Here is a 21,887-nt window from a genome sequence, read left to right on the forward strand (position 1 = left end):
TATTAGCATTCTTTTTAGCAGAGTCACTGGCATTAAGAATTCACATTAACAGTATCTTTCAATGCATTTATAAGTCATGTGCCCAGTAGTTCTATTTCCAGGATTACTAACTCTTTCTCAATGTTTAGTTATTAAGCAGCAAGCTTTATACTGAGCTAAAACCTTCAGTTGATCAACAGACTCCTTTATACTGCTCCCCAGCCTAGATTCTCCAGGAAGGAAAAACGATTAGTGCCTTAATCACTGCACTGGAGATGCTAGCGCCGCTTCCCCCTGTAATTCTCCTCCTTACTTGTATGTTATGGCCGGAATCGTCTTGCACCAGGCTTATTAGGGGACAGCAGACAAAAGGGGGTCGGGGAATCAGGCAGGCGAGGCTCTCACTCGAGCCAGCTCCTCAGCGTGGCACTCGAGTGAAGGGAAATCAGGGCTGATGTCACTTTGCTCCTCCAGCCCCTACCGGGCTTCTACTCACTCTCTCCCTGCCCGGGCCAGCTCCTCAGCGTGGCACTCGAGCGGGAGGGAAAGGACAGATTTCCTGACAACTAGGGAAGCCGGCGAGCCTCTTCTGTGCTGTCCGGCGGGGGCTGCTGCTCCCGCTGTCATGCGCGGAAGGCGCTCGCTCTGATGTCTCCTCTCGCTGCGCCTGCTCCCTGAAGGGACGCTACTCACAGGCCTGCTCTCTCTGGGTGCCCCTCCTTCCGGGGATCAGCCTCCAACGAAGCATGCGCGACGGCGCCTTCACTTCTCCACAGCGCGGCAGGCGCCTTCACTTCTCCACAGCGCGGCAGGCGCCCCCGGGGTCCCGTTCACGAAGGGAAGCCTTGCAAGGCTTCTCAGGCTCAGTGGAACCTGCGGGGGCGCTGTCACATAGCGCGAAAAGTGCCCCAGGGGTCCCGCTATCGGTGGCAAGCAGGATACAGGTTCCTCAGCTCTCTCTGCCGACCCAACAGATGAGGAAGCTTGCTACACGTCACAGGATCAGTTTGGGGATATGCAAATCTTGAATTAGTCCAATGGAAGACCTTCTTTTCCTCACTATGACGAGGAGGGGGGATACAAATGGGGAGGCTCCTTTAGAATAAGTCCACAGAGCTCTTCCTCAGCACTAATCCCCTATCCCTCCTTACTGGACAGATTAGGGACACAGGGGAACTCTTAGGTCAGCTCCCAAGGCAGGGTTCTTCACAGCTCCCAAGGCTACTAGAGTTAACCCCTTCACCTATCTATCCAGGATCAGCAGGATGGGCTAACTTGGCTAGGACAACAGGACCTAGGAGGTGGGAAAGCCTTGATAGGGGGCTACTCTTGTAGAGGGAACCACCCTTCAGAATCCTACCCCTACTAGACCTCAACCTTCACTCTAGCTGCTCCTCACTGACAGACAAAATGGCTGTCCAGCATTCCGCCTTTTATAGGCTGCCCTTCAGTGGTCCAGAGTGGACCAGAAGGTTCTAGAACGCCCTATGCTAGGCTATGGCCAGGTTCTGAACTTGGCAGTTAGGGCAGTTAGTAGCCACCATTTTGTGGCTCCAACTTTCCCTGTCAGAACAGGCCTCTGGGCCTGAGGTAAAAGATTATGGGGGGAAAAAGAACACCTATCCCCTTGACCAACACCTAAAAAAAGTAGTAGACACAAAAATATTAAGGGTATGAGGGGCAAAAAGGGGACAAAATAAATAATAATGAGGAGGGACTGCGCAAAAAATCCAGACAGGTCTAACACGCGTCCCCCCCAGCTGAAAGTGGGGAGAACTACCCAACCCCTTGGGAGTCCTCATCACTAAGGCGGAAATACCTGGAGAGACCGTCTGCATTGGCGTGGTCCACTCCAGGCCGATGTTCCACCCGGAAGTCCATTCCCTGTAGGGAGATGGACCACCTCAACAGCTTGGGATTTTCCCCCTTCATTTGCATCAGCCAACGAAGGGGGCGGTGGTCAGTCTGAACCAGGAAGTGCGAGCCAAAGAGGTATGGCCGCAGCTTCTTCAGAGCCCACACCACCGCAAAAGCTTCCCTCTCAATGGCACTCCACTTCTGTTCCCGGGGAAGCAGTCTCCTGGATAAGAAGACTACAGGCTGATCCAGGCCCTCTTCATTTAGTTGCGATAACACTGCCCCAATGCCATGTTCGGATGCATCTGTTTGAACAATGAACTCCTTGGAGAAATCGGGAGCCTTCAGGACCGGTGCTTCACACATTGCCTGCTTCAACTTTTCAAAGGCTTGCTGACAAGCCTTTGTCCAAACTACCCGTCGAGGTTGTTTCCTAGAGGTGAGCTCTGTGAGGGGCGCTACAATAGTGCCATACCCCTTCACAAAGCGACGGTAGTAACCTGTGAGGCCCAGGAAAGCTCGGACCTCAGTCTGTGTCTTGGGGGGTTCCCAGGCCATGATTGCCTCAATCTTCGCCTGCAGGGGCTGCACTGAGCCCCTCCCCACCAAGTGTCCAAGGTACACAACCGACCCCTGCCCAATCTGGCATTTGCTGGCTTTGATGGTCAATCCAGCTTGTTTCAGCGCCTGGAGAACTGCTTGCAGATGTTGCAAGTGGTCCTCCCAACTGCTACTGAAGACAGCAATGTCATCCAGGTAAGCAGCCGAGAAACCCTCCATTCCAGAGAGGACCTGGTTCACCAGTCGCTGAAATGTGGCAGGGGCGTTCTTGAGCCCAAAGGGCATCACACAGAACTGGAAGTGTCCCTCAGGCGTGGAGAAGGCTGACCTTTCCTTTGCTCCATCTGTCAAGGAGATCTGCCAGTACCCTGAAGTGAGGTCAAAGGTACTTAGGTATTGGGCAGCTCCTAGCCGGTCAATTAACTCATCCGCCCTGGGGATTGGATGAGCATCAGTCTTGGTAACTGAGTTCAGTCCTCGGTAATCCACACAGAACCTCAGTTCTGGTGTGGTGCCCGGTGGGGCGGCTTTTGGGACTAGCACCACCGGACTGGACCAAGGTCTGCTGGACGGTTCTATCACCCCTAGTTCCAACATCTTGGCAACTTCGCCATGGATGCTAGCCTTCACCTTGTCCGACAGCCTGTAGGTCTTGGATTTCACTGGGGGGCTGTCCCCTGTGTCCACATCATGGGTACACAGGTGGGTTCTTCCCGGGACAAGGGAGAACAGCGAAGAGTACTGCCCCAATACCTGACGGCAATCCTCTCGTTGCTCAGGAGTGAGAGACGGGGAGAGAATCACTCCCTCCACCGACCCATCCTTCTCTTGACATGAAAAGAGGTCTGGGAGAGGCTCGCTTTCTGCTTCCTCAGCCCCATCAGTCACCAGCATTAAAATGACCTCGGGCCTGTGACCAGCTGTTGTTGGTGGATCCAATGGCCCTACAATGTCGATGCCCACCCTTTCAAAGGGGGTGCTAACGACAGGAAGTGGTTCCAGGGGAGCCTTTAGCTTCACCCCTGTTTTCCCACTGGCCTGGCAGGATACACATGTCCTACAGTATGTGTTGGACGCCACTTTCATCCGAGGCCAGTAAAAGTGGAGGACAAGCCGTGCAAAGGTCTTGTCCTGGCCTAAGTGTCCTGCCAGTGGTATCGCATGAGCCAATTCCAGCAGAAAGGCTCGGTATTGCTGCGGGACCACCAAGGCCCTTGATGAGCCAGGTAGAGGTACCTTGGGTTCACTGTAGAGGAGGCCATCCTCCCAGTAAATATGGTGGTGTCCCGTAGCATCACCTGCTGCCTGGGCTTCAGCCTGACGCCTCAGTCCCTCAAGGGTAGGGCACTCCCTCTGCCCCTTACAGAATTCCTCTCTGGTAGGACCTCCCTCCACATGCCATTCAGCAGGGATGGGTAAATCCTCCAGAGAGTCTACTCCCCCCTCCATGGACTCCTGGCCTACCACCGCAGGTGGCCGATCTGTCCCATGGGGCGTGGAAGCCGAAGCAGGCTGTCCCTGTCTCCGTTTCTGTCCCTTTTTGGCAGCGGGTTGGGCCATTGTTCCAGGCTCCAACCCAGGCGAACTCCCTCTCTGGGCAGTCGCAGACCGTGTGCTTACACAGGCCCAGTCAGGTGTACCCAGCATCGCAGAATGCGTCCGGTATTCCACCTCTCTCCAAGTGTTGTGCTCCATGTCATTCCCCAACAGACAATCAACTGGCACGGCAGGGCTTACGGCAACTCGAAGTGAACCTGCTACCCCTTCCCACTCAAAGGGAACCTCAGCCACTGGATAGTGGCCCATTCTGCCGTCAGCCATCGCGGCGGGGTGGAGTACATTAGGAACAACCTGCTCTGGAGACACCAGTTGACTTCTCACCGTAGTCATACTGGCTCCTGTATCTCTCAGAGCCTCCCCTCTTTGGCCATTGATGGTAACCCATTGCCCATACTTTGTAGTATTTGGGGGCACCTGGATCTTTGGTACCATCTCCCGCTCTCCCAGGGACACTAAGGTGACACCCGCCCACTCACCCCCCTTATCTAAGGGCAACTCCTCCCCGAGCGCTACACTAGCTACTCCCGGTGACTTTCCTCCGGTGGGAGGGGGTGGTCTCTTTGGGCATCTGACATCTCCCTTATAATGTCCAACACCACCACATTCAAAACAGTGGGGAACCCTTGGCTGCTGGCTTTGGCCAGGATTAGGGTTTCTGGGCGGGTTTGCCCTAGGGGTGAAACCTGCTCCCTTACCTTGGAAATTATTTTGGGGACCTTTGGAGAACTCCTTCTTTTTATCTCCTCCCTCTTTCTTCTGGGGGGCGCCCTGTCCGGCTTTTTGAGAATCCCCTCCAGTCCCCTTTGAGGACACCCGGGTACTTGCCCAAGTGTCCGCCTCCTCTGCAAGCTTCCGGGGATCGGTCAGCTTGCTGTCCACCAGGTGTTGGCGCAACTCGAGAAAACATTTCTCGAGGAGGTGTTCTTTCAAAAATAGATTGTACAGCCCCTCATAATCTTTCACCTCGCTGCCCTTGACCCAACCCTCCAAAGCTTTCTTGGCGTAGTCTAAAAAGTCTACCCAATTCTGGGTACTCATTTTGTGACTTCCCCTGAATTTCTGTCTGTACCTTTCAGGGGTAAGTCCAAACTTTTTCACCAGTGCCACCTTCATTGCAGGGTAGTGGGTTTGCTCATCCTGCTCCAGAGCCAACAAGGTGTCTCTGCCAGCAGGCGGCATGTATTTATACAGCCCACCTCCCCAGTGAGTTTCTAAGATCCCGTGAGCCCTTAAAGAAACTTCGTAGGCGGCCAACCATTTGGCAATGTCATCACCTGGGGTGTAGCTAGCAATGACATCTTTGGGTAAATAGGGTCTGGATTCCCTGGTGTTCACTTTATTTTCGCTGCCACCATTATCAGGATTGGGAGATCTTCTTAGTATGGCTTGTAGGTCCATCTCCTTGATGGTTCGCTCATGAGCTAACCTCCTTTCCTCCCTTTCCATATCCATCCTAGCTAATTCCAACTTCATTCTCCTCTCCTCCCTCCTATCTTCTAGCTCGGCTTCAGTTAAACCCCTGTCTGAGACGCTGCTGCTTGCCCTTGAAGGTATCCTGGGACCTGTCAGCAGATTCCCACCTCCCACTTGGTTTAACAATGCAGCCTCAGTGACAGTGTCCCCGTCACCCTCTTCAGTTTCTGGTTCCTCCCTTAAATGAGCTTCCACCCATGCCCTTATGCTTGTCAGCAACTCTCCTTTCTTGGCACCTTTATTAAAAAATACCCCTTGATGCTGACACCAATCTCTGAGTTGGGCCACAGTATTGGCTTCCAGCTCTTTAAAATTCAACTCCATCTTTGCCATGGAATAAAATCACTCACAGGAGAAAACCAAGAAGTGACCTGGGGTTAACCTCCACCCACCACCAGAAATAAATTTAGAAAAAACAAAATTCAAATTAGGAGGGCCGCAAGGAGAAAACTCCTGGTGTAGGTTAGTGTATTGCGTTAAATTACTAGTGAGTAGCTGCAACCAAGTCAGGATCCCACCGCTAGGCACCAAATGTTGGAACCTGGGATGACAGGTTACCTAGGGTAGCCTGGCCTAGGGTTAAGGCATTTAATTCTAGAGGCACAGTGTGGAGGTTGCAGACCACCCAAAAGTAACGTCACGCAATAGCACACAAAAACAACACTACACCAAATTTTAGAAAAATAAGTACTGCTTTATAAAAATAATATATACTCTATTCTCTATGCTTTAGAAGTTACAGTTCAGTACTTTATCATCAATCAGGTGAAATCACAATCCGCTAAAGGTTTGGGAGAGAAAACTACCATTCAATATAAGCAAAAGCAGATGTTATAAAGGTATTAGCATTCTTTTTAGCAGAGTCACTGGCATTAAGAATTCACATTAACAGTATCTTTCAATGCATTTATAAGTCATGTGCCCAGTAGTTCTATTTCCAGGATTACTAACTCTTTCTCAATGTTTAGTTATTAAGCAGCAAGCTTTATACTGAGCTAAAACCTTCAGTTGATCAACAGACTCCTTTATACTGCTCCCCAGCCTAGATTCTCCAGGAAGGAAAAACGATTAGTGCCTTAATCACTGCACTGGAGATGCTAGCGCCGCTTCCCCCTGTAATTCTCCTCCTTACTTGTATGTTATGGCCGGAATCGTCTTGCACCAGGCTTATTAGGGGACAGCAGACAAAAGGGGGTCGGGGAATCAGGCAGGCGAGGCTCTCACTCGAGCCAGCTCCTCAGCGTGGCACTCGAGTGAAGGGAAATCAGGGCTGATGTCACTTTGCTCCTCCAGCCCCTACCGGGCTTCTACTCACTCTCTCCCTGCCCGGGCCAGCTCCTCAGCGTGGCACTCGAGCGGGAGGGAAAGGACAGATTTCCTGACAACTAGGGAAGCCGGCGAGCCTCTTCTGTGCTGTCCGGCGGGGGCTGCTGCTCCCGCTGTCATGCGCGGAAGGCGCTCGCTCTGATGTCTCCTCTCGCTGCGCCTGCTCCCTGAAGGGACGCTACTCACGGGCCTGCTCTCTCTGGGTGCCCCTCCTTCCGGGGATCAGCCTCCAACGAAGCATGCGCGACGGCGCCTTCACTTCTCCACAGCGCGGCAGGCGCCTTCACTTCTCCACAGCGCGGCAGGCGCCCCCGGGGTCCCGTTCACGAAGGGAAGCCTCGCAAGGCTTCTCAGGCTCAGTGGAACCTGCGGGGGCGCTGTCACATAGCGCGAAAAGTGCCCCAGGGGTCCCGCTATCGGTGGCAAGCAGGATACAGGTTCCTCAGCTCTCTCTGCCGACCCAACAGATGAGGAAGCTTGCTACACGTCACAGGATCAGTTTGGGGATATGCAAATCTTGAATTAGTCCAATGGAAGACCTTCTTTTCCTCACTATGACGAGGAGGGGGGATACAAATGGGGAGGCTCCTTTAGAATAAGTCCACAGAGCTCTTCCTCAGCACTAATCCCCTATCCCTCCTTACTGGACAGATTAGGGACACAGGGGAACTCTTAGGTCAGCTCCCAAGGCAGGGTTCTTCACAGCTCCCAAGGCTACTAGAGTTAACCCCTTCACCTATCTATCCAGGATCAGCAGGATGGGCTAACTTGGCTAGGACAACAGGACCTAGGAGGTGGGAAAGCCTTGATAGGGGGCTACTCTTGTAGAGGGAACCACCCTTCAGAATCCTACCCCTACTAGACCTCAACCTTCACTCTAGCTGCTCCTCACTGACAGACAAAATGGCTGTCCAGCATTCCGCCTTTTATAGGCTGCCCTTCAGTGGTCCAGAGTGGACCAGAAGGTTCTAGAACGCCCTATGCTAGGCTATGGCCAGGTTTTGAACTTGGCAGTTAGGGCAGTTAGTAGCCACCATTTTGTGGCTCCAACTTTCCCTGTCAGAACAGGCCTCTGGGCCTGAGGTAAAAGATTATGGGGGGAAAAAGAACACCTTTCCCCTTGACCAACACCTAAAAAAAAGTAGTAGACACAAAAATATTAAGGGTATGAGGGGCAAAAAGGGGACAAAATAAATAATAATGAGGAGGGACTGCGCAAAAAATCCAGACAGGTCTAACAAGATGCATACTGGTAAGTAGCATATTCCATCCAGTAACTCCCGACATACTCCATATTGTGATGTCAATTAGGAGACAAACCTATCCTGGCTTCATGTCTGTACATGTAATCTGAAATTTTCTTGAGGGCTCTGATGTTTTTTGATGGATTTTGGGCATTGAAACAGGCCACCACGTTTGCTGAGCAGAAACCCAGGTGGGAGAATTTGTCCTAAAAAATGCCAGAACCTTAACACATGTTCTATGTGTCTCAAATAAAGTTTTTAAGTCCACTCAGCTATTGACAGGCAACCCGAGGAATGCAGTTGTGGCACTGAAACTGTGCTTGATATAATCCTGTGAGTTTAGTTTCAGGATGATGTGTGATCCAGCAGTTTCTATTCTTGGTAATTTCTTCAGAAGTACAACTAATGAATGAGCTAAATACAAGCTCCCACCATAATCCAGTTTAGATGAACTAGGCGGAGTGGGAACTGTGACTTCGTACTGGAGACAACCTCACATCATTGTCAGAATGTTAGAAATACCTGTGCAGGCTACACCATTAATCTGCTTGACCAATGTAAATTGAGAATATGTTGGAAACCGTCAGGTGTTTAAATAAAATTAACTGGAGTAAATCCCAAATGGTATGGGCCCCAGATCAGATTGCTGTACACTCTGTATGTTACAGAGTGCCACTAAGTTTGTTTTTTTCTTCCATATGATTTTATTGATTTTAAAAGACAATACAGAAATACGGAACATCAAAAAAGTATAGCCGGATTACAGATGTGTAATAAAAGGATGTAAAGCTTTACAGCCATCAAATTCTATTTTTGTCTTCTTAATATTGGGATCTTATTGCATGCAAGATTAGCAATGTAATCCTCATCTGTGATATGAGAATGATCATAAAGTCCAGAACGTGTCGACAATCCTGCATATTTTAGTATGTAGGTAAAGCTGATGCAATAAACCTAAGATAGAAAAAGAGGAATGGGTGGAACAGGTAGACAGGGACCAACTTTGTTTTATGGGATTTAACTTCAAGAAGTTGTACATCATGAAGATTACTATTGATTGTAACATAACTTGAATAGCCATGCTAATAGGACCCAGACTTGCAATGAATTCTTAGAAGCACAGGTGGGTGATAAATAGGAAAAAAGCTTAGACATAACCAGTGAAAAAGGGTGCCTTGTGGAACTCTCTCGAAATTAATTCAGCTGAAAGGTAAGAAAACAGTGACAATAATCTAACCTCTTAAAAATGCCGAAATGCTGTTGACATTGTAAGAACAGATCCCATAAATGCCAGATACAACCAGCCTTTTCAGCTTTTACAGACACAATTGAAGGAATACAACAAAGACAGCAGGAAGCACCTTCCAGAGATCCTCTAAAGTATAAACCAGGACGATTTCTTGTAAAGAGAAAAAACATCCTCCTTGGTATGGATTTGTGACAAGGGTATCCTTAGTGAGTTTTTGGATCTAGTCTATTGCCTTAAGTTTTATTATTCACTAGAGCAAATAGACGTAATTTACCTATTTGCTCTTGTGAAGATGAATGATTTGCACAGTTGATGTTCCTTATGAAAGAATTTTTCACAAATAATGAAATTGCTGCATTTATTGAACAATTAAACTGAGTAGCGAAATATCCCATGCTTAAGATCCAAGTATTCTAGTAGGTAAAATTCATTTACGGTAATCCTGTTTTAGCACTCTGTTTTCTCATTTGCCTAATAATGTACAAGCTCTTTTTATTTTAAAGGAGTCTAATGATTTCTCAAGTTATCAGCTGAAAGGTTTACTCAAGAAAAACACTTTGAACCGGCACATAAAGACTGTGCAGAAAGAAATGAATCAGCAGAACTCTGGAGACATCCAGGCTCTCTATGAGAATGAAGGAGGCTTCCTGAAGAATGTGGAAAGCAAGAAGGTGATGTCAGAAGACGCATCTCATTATGTCCTCATAAAAGGTACAGTAGAGTAGGTTAAACTTGTTTTTCCAGTGTCAACCTTGGCTTGGTTCAAAAGTGGCACGGTAAAAAAAAATGAAACTTTTTATTACCTTGGGCATCAATTATAGACAGTGCTGTTATGATTTATGAGGATGTCAACCGTAACCCTGCAATATCCAACTCCGCAACTACCATCCTCAGATTATATTCTCTGCCATTTGTGTTATGTACTGCTTATATTGACGAAAAAGTAGCAGCTCTCTGTGAAGTTATTGAAAGCTTAGGAAGTGCTAAAACCAGATCCAAGATAAAAACAAGTAAAAGTATGCCAAATTTGTCTCTTAACGCTCTTTCCTTGATTGCCCAAAAACAAATACCAGCATGTGGAACATTTTACCCTCAGCTTTGGCCAAAATGGTTTTGATACTAAAGTAAAACAAAATTTGAAGCCAGAAAACTAAGACAAAAAGAGTTGATGCACCTGGTGCAGATGAACGAGTTTAGCCTTGACAATTATGAGTTGGAATGCCAGCAAGAGGACTCTCCCTTTAATGGCTGACGGCTGATGATATGTGTATTTGAGTTGGGAAAAAGTTACTCTGTTATCAGCACAACATTCAGTTGGTAATCTGTATGATAGTCATATGTTATCTTTGTAACAATAGTCATTATACAAATACAAGCCAAAATTTTTGTGTTGCCAGAAGATTTAGTTACCCTTTCAGAATAGAGTGAAAACTGTCAGTGAACCAGGTCAGTTAATATTTATAGTATTTGTATTGTTGGAGGAACATTAACCTTTGTTTTATGAATATATGGATAGATAGAAACCAGTTGAACCAAGTGAGCTTAGAGGATGGAATGTGCTTTTGAATAGGCCTTCAGAGTAATGCTTTCCTAATATTTCTGTTTTTTGTTATTTTTTTTATTTTTTTTAAAGGACTTCAGTCAAAAAATGTTATTAGCCAAGAAGATCTGCCTGGATTATCTTCGTCTTTGACGGTAACCCGTCCAGTGTGTAAAGAAATAACCGAAGGCTTTGATGCTGGCACCGCTCCACCATCACTTGTTAAGCCGGAGAAAGAGGATAGCACTGCTGTTGTGGCTCCTCCTTCTCCTAGAACTTTGATGGCCATTGAGGCAGCCATGATGGAAGAAAGCAGCTCTGATGAGGATACCAGGAGTGTAAATATGACTCTGCCTTTTGTCCAGTCCAAGGTGGTGTCTGATAGTATAGATGTGCCACACCAGTCCACAAGCCTTGCAGAAGGGAATGTGTCACCCAGAACTATGAAGGCTATTCAGCAAGCTCTGAATGAAGATGCTGGAAGACATTTGGACCACAAATGGCCAGTTTTGGTCAATATGATTGATAAGAAACAGATTGTAATTAGCAGTTCAGATGAGGAAACCGTTCCACCGGCAGTAATGATAGAAGAGAAACCCACTCTTCCTGTCCATACCACAAAGTTAACCAACACACAAATTGATTTGACCTTGGGTACTAAAGTTCTTTTGATTAGCAGTTCAGATGATGAGGATTTGCTACCGGAAATCAGGTCACAGCAGAAACCCATACTTCCTGTTCACACTACAAAATCGCCTAGCACACAAACTGTTGAACTGAATCAAAAAAGCGTTGGCTTGGATCTCGACCACATGGTACATGCAGAAACCATTTTTGCTTCCACTTCCACCCAAAAGGAGCCAATAGAAAGTCAACAGCATAGCTCTTTCGACAGTGAACCTCTTCCTCTGCCAGATGTGGCTCCTAATGATGTGACTAGTAATGAAAGTATGGTAGATGGATTGTCATTTCCCGTACGTACAGATTCAGTAATTTCCAGTGACTTGCGCACCAAAGGTTCAACTGAATCCACCGAAAAAGCTGACTTACTGCAAAGTGATCTGGAAATGAAAGGCAAAGCGTCCCTGCTGGGCAGTTTTATCCCTACAGTCTCAAGCAGCAGAAAAAGTGCTGAAGAGAAAGTCAGCGATGAAGCTTTTTTGAATGAAGGGAGCAACTCCGAATCTGATGGTATGTTTTGTTTTCGTTTTTGTGTTAATACAGGGTGTTTAGGCACATCAAAAAAGTACAATAGGAGCAGGACTGTTTTTTTTGCTGTGGTATATAGTTTAAGCGATTGTTTTTCCACTTATTTGTTTTATGCTGACCACAGCTTAGTTCCTTAACTTTGAATTTGTCTGGCAAATCCCACAAAATTTAGATGTTCCCGAGTAGTACCTTTAAAATTGAAGAGTGCATAGGATTGCAGAACCTGGCTCCTGCATTATTTGGTGGACTACCACATCCGTGCACCTGAGTATGCCTATGAGATAGTTTAGAGGTTTGAGCACCAATTTACAGACACATATGTCATTGGTTATCATCTTGGAAGGGCCCATTCAGTGTATTATCTTTCTGAGTTTGATTAAATGAGAACACCATATATTCCTTACCCTTGTTAATACTGAGAGAGGTGGTATTCTCAAGACAAGTTCTACCGTGGTCTTTTCTGATGCTCTGTAGTAATTGAAAGCAGGGGCACATTAACTTATGAAACTTCTAAATAAATAATAATGTATTTCCAAACAGTTGGGAGGAAAGGAGAGGGAAAAACCACCCTCGTAGTGAAAATATGCAATTCTGGGCTTGAGGTTCAATAATTTTCTCTTTGCAACTGCTCAAAACCTGAAGGTTTCCTTAAATATTGAACATCTGCAAGGAGGTCATAATTGGCCCTTGTTGAGTCTTCTAGCAAAGGAACAAAGTTTTCAGTCGCACAAATGGCAGTGCCATTGCACTCTCTAGTGTTGTACTTTCTCTATCAGAGAATGGCATCTCTGCTCTATATTTGACCAAGTCAACCTGCATTTACAGTATGTTCGAAAAGGGAACAGTTGAAATACGATACACATCAATAGAAATACATGAATCTAACTTACCATAACTGCACATTATCGGAAGCTGTAGCCATAAATATGCCTAAAACTCTCTCATGTATACAAAAAGCATGTCCAATAATGAGATAGTTTTCTCTTTATAGTTATGCATTTTTTTTAAATGGTCCTGAAATCTTTCCAACCAACTTTCCAATGACAGTTGTATCAAATGATAAAATGTATAGATCATTGACTTGAAGATCAGTGAAAATTCCTTCTGTTTAACAGACAGCTTCATTGAGGTGGACAGTGACCTGAGCGATCATTTTCAAGTCCCATTGGAACCAGTGAAAGTGATGTTGACGGAACCTGTAACTGTGGCACTCACTCCAATTGAGGCAGCACCTACAGCAAATCAAGACGCTTCCAGTAGAGAGATTGATGATCACGTGGAAAATGCTGAGGTGGAAAGGGTCCTGCCAGTGCAGCGTGAAGCTGTGCCTGCAGAAGTCCAAAAAGATGCTGTGAATGAGTGGCATGATATTAGTCTGGTAAGGCAACAGGGCTGCTTGCCTAGAGTTTTGACTCAAACCTAACAGATGCATTTTCATGTTCCAGAGATTTGATAAATGTATATGTTTTTTTTAGTAATTTCAAATGCACTTTGCTTGCAGCTAATTTCAAATAATTTCTTATATCAGTTGCACTCCTCTGTGTTACAGTTCTGACAATGGTGTTGTAACAATTATAAGATGAACCTTGAATCCAGTTGATAGAAATAGATCTGATTTATTGAAGATGTGTATTAGATCAAGATGATAATAAAGTATTAAGTAAATTCAATTATAATCCCACCAGGAGCAGCTGGACTGCTGCTCAGCCTCAGATGTAACTGACTCTCATCTCAAGCATACACAACCAGCATTCTATGTGACATCATAGATGTATGCTGAGCAAGTTATAACAAACACTAAAGAAGGACAGAGAAGAAAGAAAAGCAGGATGTAACAGGTGTGATAACCATAATATTTGTCTGTTGTACTTATCGAGAATGCCGAAGCATTTCTACTAAAAATTCCCTTCTGAGGAAAACACTTTTTTGTTAAATGAGGATTACAACATATTGGGAAGAAGTGTTTAGAGTTGTTGATAATGACTGAAGCAAAAAGTGGGAAGCTTGTACCATAGTGGCTGGCTCAGAGGCAAGATGGCGGCGGCTCCCTAGACCGCTGTGAGACACCCTCTGCCCAGTGCCTGGGAAAATCAAAGGGCTATCTCTTTTTTTCTTGGAGAATGACATGTATCCGTGTTGGCGGTAGAAAGATATAAGCAAGAACTCTTACATGCGGGTGGAACGAAGTAATATGCGTGGAGCTTACCTGGCATCTGATCCTCCTTCAATAACAGACCGGCCCCATCCATCTCTGCACCTGGTGGCCTCGGTGCTCGGCTATGCGCTGTTGAGACTTCTTTCCTGGCACCGCCTTCCAAATGCTCCGAGCGCTCTGAGCGAAGGCAGCGGGGTACAGAGAAACTCTCCATCCGGACTGGGGACGGACGGCGCCTGTATTCCTGCAAAGATGGCACCAAAAAATGCTGCATCGGGTACTGCCGCTTCCAAAGCACGAGCGGCTAAACAGGCTATTCGAGAACAGAAGCTTGCGGCAAGGCGCGCTTGCGGATCTGTATCAGAGGACGGAGCCTGCCCTGACCAGCAACCACACAAGAGAGAGCGAGGTCAGTCCAAGCTGGTAAAGACTCCCGTTACACCGGGGCCCGGCCCGGGGCCATCTGTGGTGGACCTATTGCGGAAATTACCCGCCGGAGCGGCTGTTTCTTCATCCCCTGTTCACCACGCAACAAGCGGAGCGGTGATTGCTGCCGCTCCCGCAGTTCCCGCCGGCCCTGATTCGCTGCTCTCTCCTCAGGCAGAGTTGGCTTTGGAGCCCGGTGCAGTGGTTCCCATTGAAGTCCCTGAGGCTCCACAACGCTCAAAACCGACTGAGGCAACAGAAGCCAGAAAATCGGCAGATCCGACCTCTACTGAAGCAACTGAAGCTAGAGAGGCAGCTGATACCACCGCACAGCAACAATGTGATACACAGGCCCAAACGGATGGGGGTTCACCTGGGACGCCTGGCACAGAGGTAATAGCATCAAAATCTACAATGCAAATAGCACCTACATCGGCGGGGCTGGTATCATCACAGCAAGGGTCGGCACCGATCCAAAAGGAGGTAAGGCCTGCATCTGCACCCACACCAGTATCTCAACCAGCACAGGCTACGCACACCCTCCATAGTGATGTTTCTTCTGTTTCTTCTGTCGAGCCCAACTCTCTTGAATCAGCTCCAGTGCATCCCCAGGCATACATAACTCCCCTCGAGACTGTTACTTCCAGCTTGGGTAAGGAGATTACCATCGCTCGGCAGCATCTAAACGATGGGCAGTGCTCAACTGATTTCAAATTGGGGACAGGCTTAGCGTCAGATACAGACAAGGAACCATCAGAGTTTTTTACCATCTCTGAAGGTGCGGAGGAGTCTATACTGCTTCAGGACCAAGACATTGACTCAGACTCCTACTCTCTTTCTGATTCCCAATCTGACTCAGATATTTGTACAAATACGGATGCAAGCTCACAAGATAGTGATCCTGACGCAGTTATGGGCAGACACAGGAGGCACACAGTGCTAAAAAAGAAAAAAAGCCACCTTGGTTCTAATGGTCGCCCTAGGGTCCAATCTCCTCATACTAGCGTGCAGGACCCTCCCTCCAGACCCCATAGCGATAGTTCCCCTTTTTTTGAACAGCAAAATGCCACCTTGACATCTGTCATGGACACAGTGCTTCAGGCAATAGCCTCCCATAGGGAACAGACTTCAAAAGATGGGCGCAGGGCTCAACAAGCACTTCACAAAGTCCAGGGCGTTGTACGCAAACTTTCTAAATCAGTGGCTGCATCAAATGCAAGAATGACCGACATGGAGGACCGCATAGTGGTAAATGAGGCTGAAGCCACTGCTGTAAAAGAACAAGTAGATGCTCATGATGCTGAACTAAAAGACGTCAGGTGGAAACTGGAGGAAATGGAAAACCGCATGCGGCGCAACAACCTCCGAGTACTTGGTGTTCCGGAAAAAATTGAGGGTGAAAATGTGCGTATGTTTGTAATCCAGCTCTTCAAGGATACGCTCCCCGAACTTTCCACCTGGAACTGGGAGCTAGAGGTGCAACGCGCCCACAGAACCCCATTTACTTTAAGGGCCACAAAGGAACAGACTAAATATCCAAGGGCTATCTTAGTGTACTTTGGAAATTTCCTCCTCCGTCAAGCTATTGCCGAGAAAGCAAGACCAGATGCTCATCGGACAAGAGGTGAAATTTCCTATTTTGTTAGACCTGACTTTTGCCACACCACGGTGGAGCGGAGGTGGCGTCTCCGACAACTGATTAAGCCTTTCCTGGAGAAAAAGGCCCAGGTGTACTTGAATAACCCGGCAACCCTGAAAGTCATCTATAAGGGCCATGCTAAGTTTTTCACATCAGAAATTAAAGCAAAAGACTTCCTTGACAGCATGAACTAGAGATGTATTTTTTCACTATGACGTTAGGCCCCATTGCTTTAAAAAGAGGGGGGACTAGAGGGAACTAGAGGGAACCAGAGGGAAACAGCACACCTAGTTAAGGCTCTGAATTAGATAACGTCTTTGTGAGATAGCCACTAATTAGCTACTAAATATTCTTTAAAAAAAAAGGGAAAAAAAAAAAAACTCTAACAACTTGATATCCCTAGGGTGCCAGCTTTTGGGCTATTTAGTTCTCCTAACCAAAAGATAACCAATATATACATAGAACTGATGTATATTGCTCTCTCCAGATAGGATCTCTTAGCCCTCTATATAAAGTTCTATAATGGGTCACACTGTTAGCTCTCTTAGTTCTCTTGGCTCTATTTTGCTCACTGTTGTTTCTTTTTTTCTTCTTTCTCTCTTTTTTTTCTCTCTTCTATTCTCACCATGTATTTTTTCCTATCTTATGCCCTCCAAAAGGACATTATAAGATATAAGGTTATATGTGTGGCACTGGGTAGGGATGTCTCTCCATCACAACAGACTCTAGCTAGAGTCTAAATGCCTCATTGGGTGAGAGGCGGGGGGGGGTGGGGGAGGGCAGTTAAGGGGTGGGGGGGGGGGGAGAGGGGGTGGGGAAAAATGCAAAAAAATGTACAAATTCATTCGTAAAGAAAAGTATATGCAAATATTATTTGTGGATTACAACAAATATGGCAGAGAAACAAGAGACATTATAATTTTTGATGCTAGTTACGACTCAGTTGGTCGATATATTAAAACCAGGTTGAACGTATTTTTTTTTTAATGGGGAGAGTGAGTCTATGTTCATGGAATGTGGCAGGCTTAAACGATAAAAGTAAAAGGGCTCAACTATACCAACTAACACGCCAGAATCCAGTAGACATACTTTGCCTGCAAGAAACTCATATTGTAACTGCTGATAGGGAACTACTTAAATTACCTGGATATAACCTGCTGGTAGCCACAACCCAATCCTCTAAAACTAGAGGGATAGCTATTTTAGCTAAACCTATTATAGGCCCCCCGACTCGCAGATCAGCGGATAAAAATGGCAGATGGGCGATAGCTCAACTAAAATGCGGTCTTACAATATGCGCAATCTATGGCTCAAATATGGATGATCCTACTATTTTCCAAGAGTTAGAGATAGAACTGGCCTCCTGGACAGGCTCCTTAATTTTCTGTGGAGATTTCAACATTGATATAGGCGTACTTATCAACAACAGTTTTACTCTGAATTATAAAGGACGCAAACCAAAAGTATTTAGCGCACTTAGGCAATTAATGGAAAGCCATAACTTACTGGATATGTGGGTTCAGTCAGGCAAAAAGACAGACGGTTATACATTCTTTTCTCACCCTCACAATAAATATTCTCGGATCGACTATATCATGTCATCGTTAGAGGGCTTGGTAATGATTGATATGATTAAGTCCCCTAAAACAATTTCGGACCACAATGCGCTCACCTTTGTCTTCGATTTCCCCGAATTGGTTAAACCAAAGTGTAACTGGACCTTTGACAGAAGACTCTTGATCAATCAGGAATTCATAACACATATGAAAAATTGGGCACAGGGCTTTTTCGATTGTAACCGCTTTAGTGCGTCACGAGTAACGGTCTGGGACTGTTTTAAAGCGGCAATAAGGGGAGAAACTATCTCATTTGTAGCCAATAAAAAGAAGAGGGAAGACAATATTAATACACAGCTCATGCAAGAACTTTCTGATCTTGAGACACTCCATGCCACTCAGATAGGCCAGGGGGTTGCAACATCTGAAACCCCTAAAAAAATACTGATATTAAAAAATGAAATTAATAACACCTTGATCCAAAAAGCAGCCGAGACCTATCAAGCTAACAAAAATAAGCTATATGAAACAGGGGAGAATGTTGGTAAACACTTAGCATTACGAACACGCCAAAAACAATCACAAGGCAATATAAAGATGATTGAATATGAAGCCAAGGAATATACATCCAAGCAGGATATCCTAAACATATTTCAAAAATATTATAAGAAATTGTATCACAGCGATTTGACAAATTCGGATTCGGACATCACATCATTTTTGAACAACTGGCTCCCAGATCAAGACATAAATACTAGGATAGATGACAGGATTAAAATAATTCTGGATAGAGAATTCACCTATACTGAGGTAGAGATGGCCTTATCCGAACTTTCCAACGGTAAGGCGGCAGGCCCCGACAAAATCCCCCTAGAACTGTATAAAATCCTAGGTAAACAAATAATCCCGCTATTGTTAGATCTGTTTCTCGGAGTGCAGTATCACTCTGCCCCACCAGACTCCTGGAAACTAACGAATATTATAATTTTCCACAAAAAAGGTAAACCATCTCAGCTTCCCTCATCTTACAGACCGATATCCCTGATAAACTCTGACTCAAAGCTCTACTCAAAAATACTAGCCAACCGATTGAATGGGGTTATCAAACATCTCGTATCCCCCTGGCAACACGGCTTTATACCCGGAAAGGGCACTACAGATCATACCCGGAGAGCCACTACCCTTTTTGATATCATGGGAACCACGGGGGGCGAGATGGCGATGATTCTCCTTGATGCCGAAAAGGCTTTTGATCGAGTAGCATGGCAGTTTCTCTGGAATATATTAGAACGAAAGAATTTTGGAAACAAATTCATCAGAGCCATTAAAGCCCTATATATCGATCCTAGCGCAAAAATCTCTATATGTGGCAATGAGTCAGAGCTTATCAAGGTGCACAGAGGTACAAGACAGGGATGCCCATGCTCCCCGATCCTGTTCGCACTATACATAGATCCCCTTATTCAGAAACTACTTCTGACCCCTTTAATACAGCCTATTAAAATAGGGCCATATTTCACCAAAGTCATGGCATATGCGGATGACATTGCCGTTGTAACTAACAACCCTACGGTGGCAATCCTGGAAATCAAATCAATTACCCAGGCCTTTGGTACATATTCAGGATACTCGCTAAATAGGGACAAAACCATGGTGTTAGCTACTGATAATATCCATTATGAAAGTGCTCTCAAAGTTGAAGAAGCTACATACTTAGGCATACGCCTTACTACCAAAGTGGAGAAAATTATCCATTTGAACTACACTCCCCTCATTGATAAAATCAAAATAGACCTCAAAAGAATAGACAACTTACATCTATCTATAATTGGGAGGGCTAACTATATTAAAATGAATATTTTTCCGAGGGTCCTCTACCTTTTTAGAGCGATCCCGTTGTTAGCGGGAGATAACTTCATTAAGACTATTGAGTCTGCTATATCTAAATTTATATGGAGCTACGGAAAGATAAGAAGATCCTTCCGCTTAATGTCGCTTCCACAGGATAGAGGGGGACTAGCTATCCCTAATCTAAAATTATATCTCTGGGCAACACTGATGCAATCTATGGATCCCCTGCTTACGGATAAAAAAACTAATACCTATACGCCCCCAGACCTATATATTCCCTCGATCTACGAACTTAGTCTCGGTGATAAGTGTAAAGGGCTTTTTTTAAGACAGGTAGAGCCTTCGTATTATAAATAAATCAAATTGAAGACAGTCTTAGACGCATGGGTGGGTTGGAAAGCAATCTCTAAATACCTATCAATTCCCACTTTTACAAGATATACTCCTCTTTGGCATAGTAAGATCATCCCCTCATCCCTTAATGATTCTACCTCGCAGAGGTGGGAACATCTAGGTATCAATACAGTTGGCGACATATTAGGACATAATATCCCTATATCTTTTGAATATTTTCAAGAAAAATATCGTGTCCCTACGCAGGATTTTCTTAAATATTTTCAAATACTGTCGTGTATCCGCAATGCTTTACCAATAATAATACGAGACAAACTCCCACTTCTTGAAGCTATTGGTAAGAAAACGACAAGAATAGGGGCTTTGTATCAGATTTTTATGGGTAATCTCCCTGATGATATCGAACAAACAGAACAATCTTGGGCTGTAAAACTGGCAAATCCTAATGTCGATATCGATCTTTCACTAGCGCTATCTGCAAAATACTTTATAGCCTCAAATTTAAGAGCACAATATTATAAAACAGTATACAACCTATACTATACACCCGCAAAATTATTTGCTTGGGGTCTTCGGGCCGACGACAACTGCCCAAGATGCAAACAACCACTGGCCAATCTACTTCACATGTTCTCAGAATGCTCGGAATTGATGAGGTTAAAGACCATGATTTTGGAGTTCTGGGCCCAGGTCTTTGGACGTCAGATAAGGGACTCACTAACTCTCTGTATACTAGGCCATGATGACTCACTGGGTCATAATAAAGAGGAACAAGCGGTAGTCTTTCTGGGGTATGCCGTACTTCGTATCATTTTGGCAGCTCGCTGGAAAGACCAAGACCCCCCTACGTTTCATATGTGGCTTAGTCGCTTTCTTGCAATCTATAAACAAGAAATTGCAATATATGCTACTAGGGGGAGAAGAATGAAAGTAATAGGAGCACAGATTTGGGACCCGATTATAAGATGGTACACAAATGAGGTTCGCCAATTAGGTTCTGCCAATGATTAATGGACACTTCTTTTGTTTCTCAGATTCTTGATCGCTTAATCTGCTTATATTTTTCTGTTGTTTTTTTGTTTTTTGTTTTTTTGTTTTTTTTTTTCTCTTTGGTGTTATTATCCCACCTGATATTGTATAAATTGTTTTGTTAATTAAGCTATGCGATCAACTGTTATACTTACTCCTGCTTCTTTTTGAATTTTATGTATTAACTATGAATTTGTCAATAAAAACAAAAAAAAAGAAAAAATGACTGAAGCAAAAAGTTATGACAAGGCCTATACCTTGTAGGTTACAGGCTAATCATACACACTGTGGGTGATCAGATAGTCTTCTGAGTATTGGTGGATTCTAGTGTCAAACGTTCTCAAAAAGGATCAAGTGTGCTCTGAGGACAAACCTGACTTCAGGAAAGGAGGGTATTGCAGGCAGTTAATTGCACAACACATGCCAGGATAGGGACTCAAGGTACCTGAAGGATCAGAAACAGGACCGCTCCTGCTTCACTGATTTGATTCCAAAAGAGTTATTCACACCCTTTCAATCATCAGTGATACTGTAGCAGAGCTTTTCAACTGTTTCATCTGCTGTTTTCCTTAAAACTGTATACTTGGTTTATACTAATCTATAAGGTATGCAAAATATGAAATTGCCCCCATCAGATCGCTTCAGAACTCAATTTCGAACTGGCATGTTTTCATTAAGTGTACAGTAAGGTAGAATTCGTACTTCCACTGTTTTATTGGCTATCCAGGTTTGGGAGCTGGATGCCAAGAACATTATATCAGGGGTTAGTTGATACTTATTGTGAAATAATATTTGTGCCAATGCAGCTTGAGAGCAGGGAATTTTTGCCAGTACCTGCAGTTTCTCCCATTTAGCCGTGAATTTAGGGATCGCTTTTGG

At 45.2% G+C, this 21,887-nt stretch overlaps 2 protein-coding genes across 7 annotated transcripts in view; one reads left to right on the forward strand and one right to left on the reverse strand.

Annotated features, from left to right (window-relative positions):
• Positions 1–21,887, reverse strand: part of LOC144773109 (betaine-homocysteine S-methyltransferase-like) — a 656,112-nt gene that overhangs the window by 595,493 nt on the left and 38,732 nt on the right. The gene's annotated exons all lie outside the window — the stretch shown is intronic.
• The window catches only part of ERCC5 (ERCC excision repair 5, endonuclease), a 212,442-nt gene that overhangs the window by 64,624 nt on the left and 125,931 nt on the right, over positions 1–21,887 (forward strand). The window contains exons 8-10 of the mRNA XM_078657970.1: positions 9,753–9,960; positions 10,883–11,980; positions 13,114–13,376. Coding sequence (XP_078514096.1) covers positions 9,753–9,960; positions 10,883–11,980; positions 13,114–13,376 — 1,569 coding nt within the window. The remainder of the gene's footprint in view (positions 1–9,752; positions 9,961–10,882; positions 11,981–13,113; positions 13,377–21,887) is intronic.

This window comes from Lissotriton helveticus, chromosome 8 (genome assembly GCF_964261635.1).
Source record: "Lissotriton helveticus chromosome 8, aLisHel1.1, whole genome shotgun sequence".
Lineage (NCBI taxonomy): Eukaryota > Metazoa > Chordata > Amphibia > Caudata > Salamandridae > Lissotriton > Lissotriton helveticus.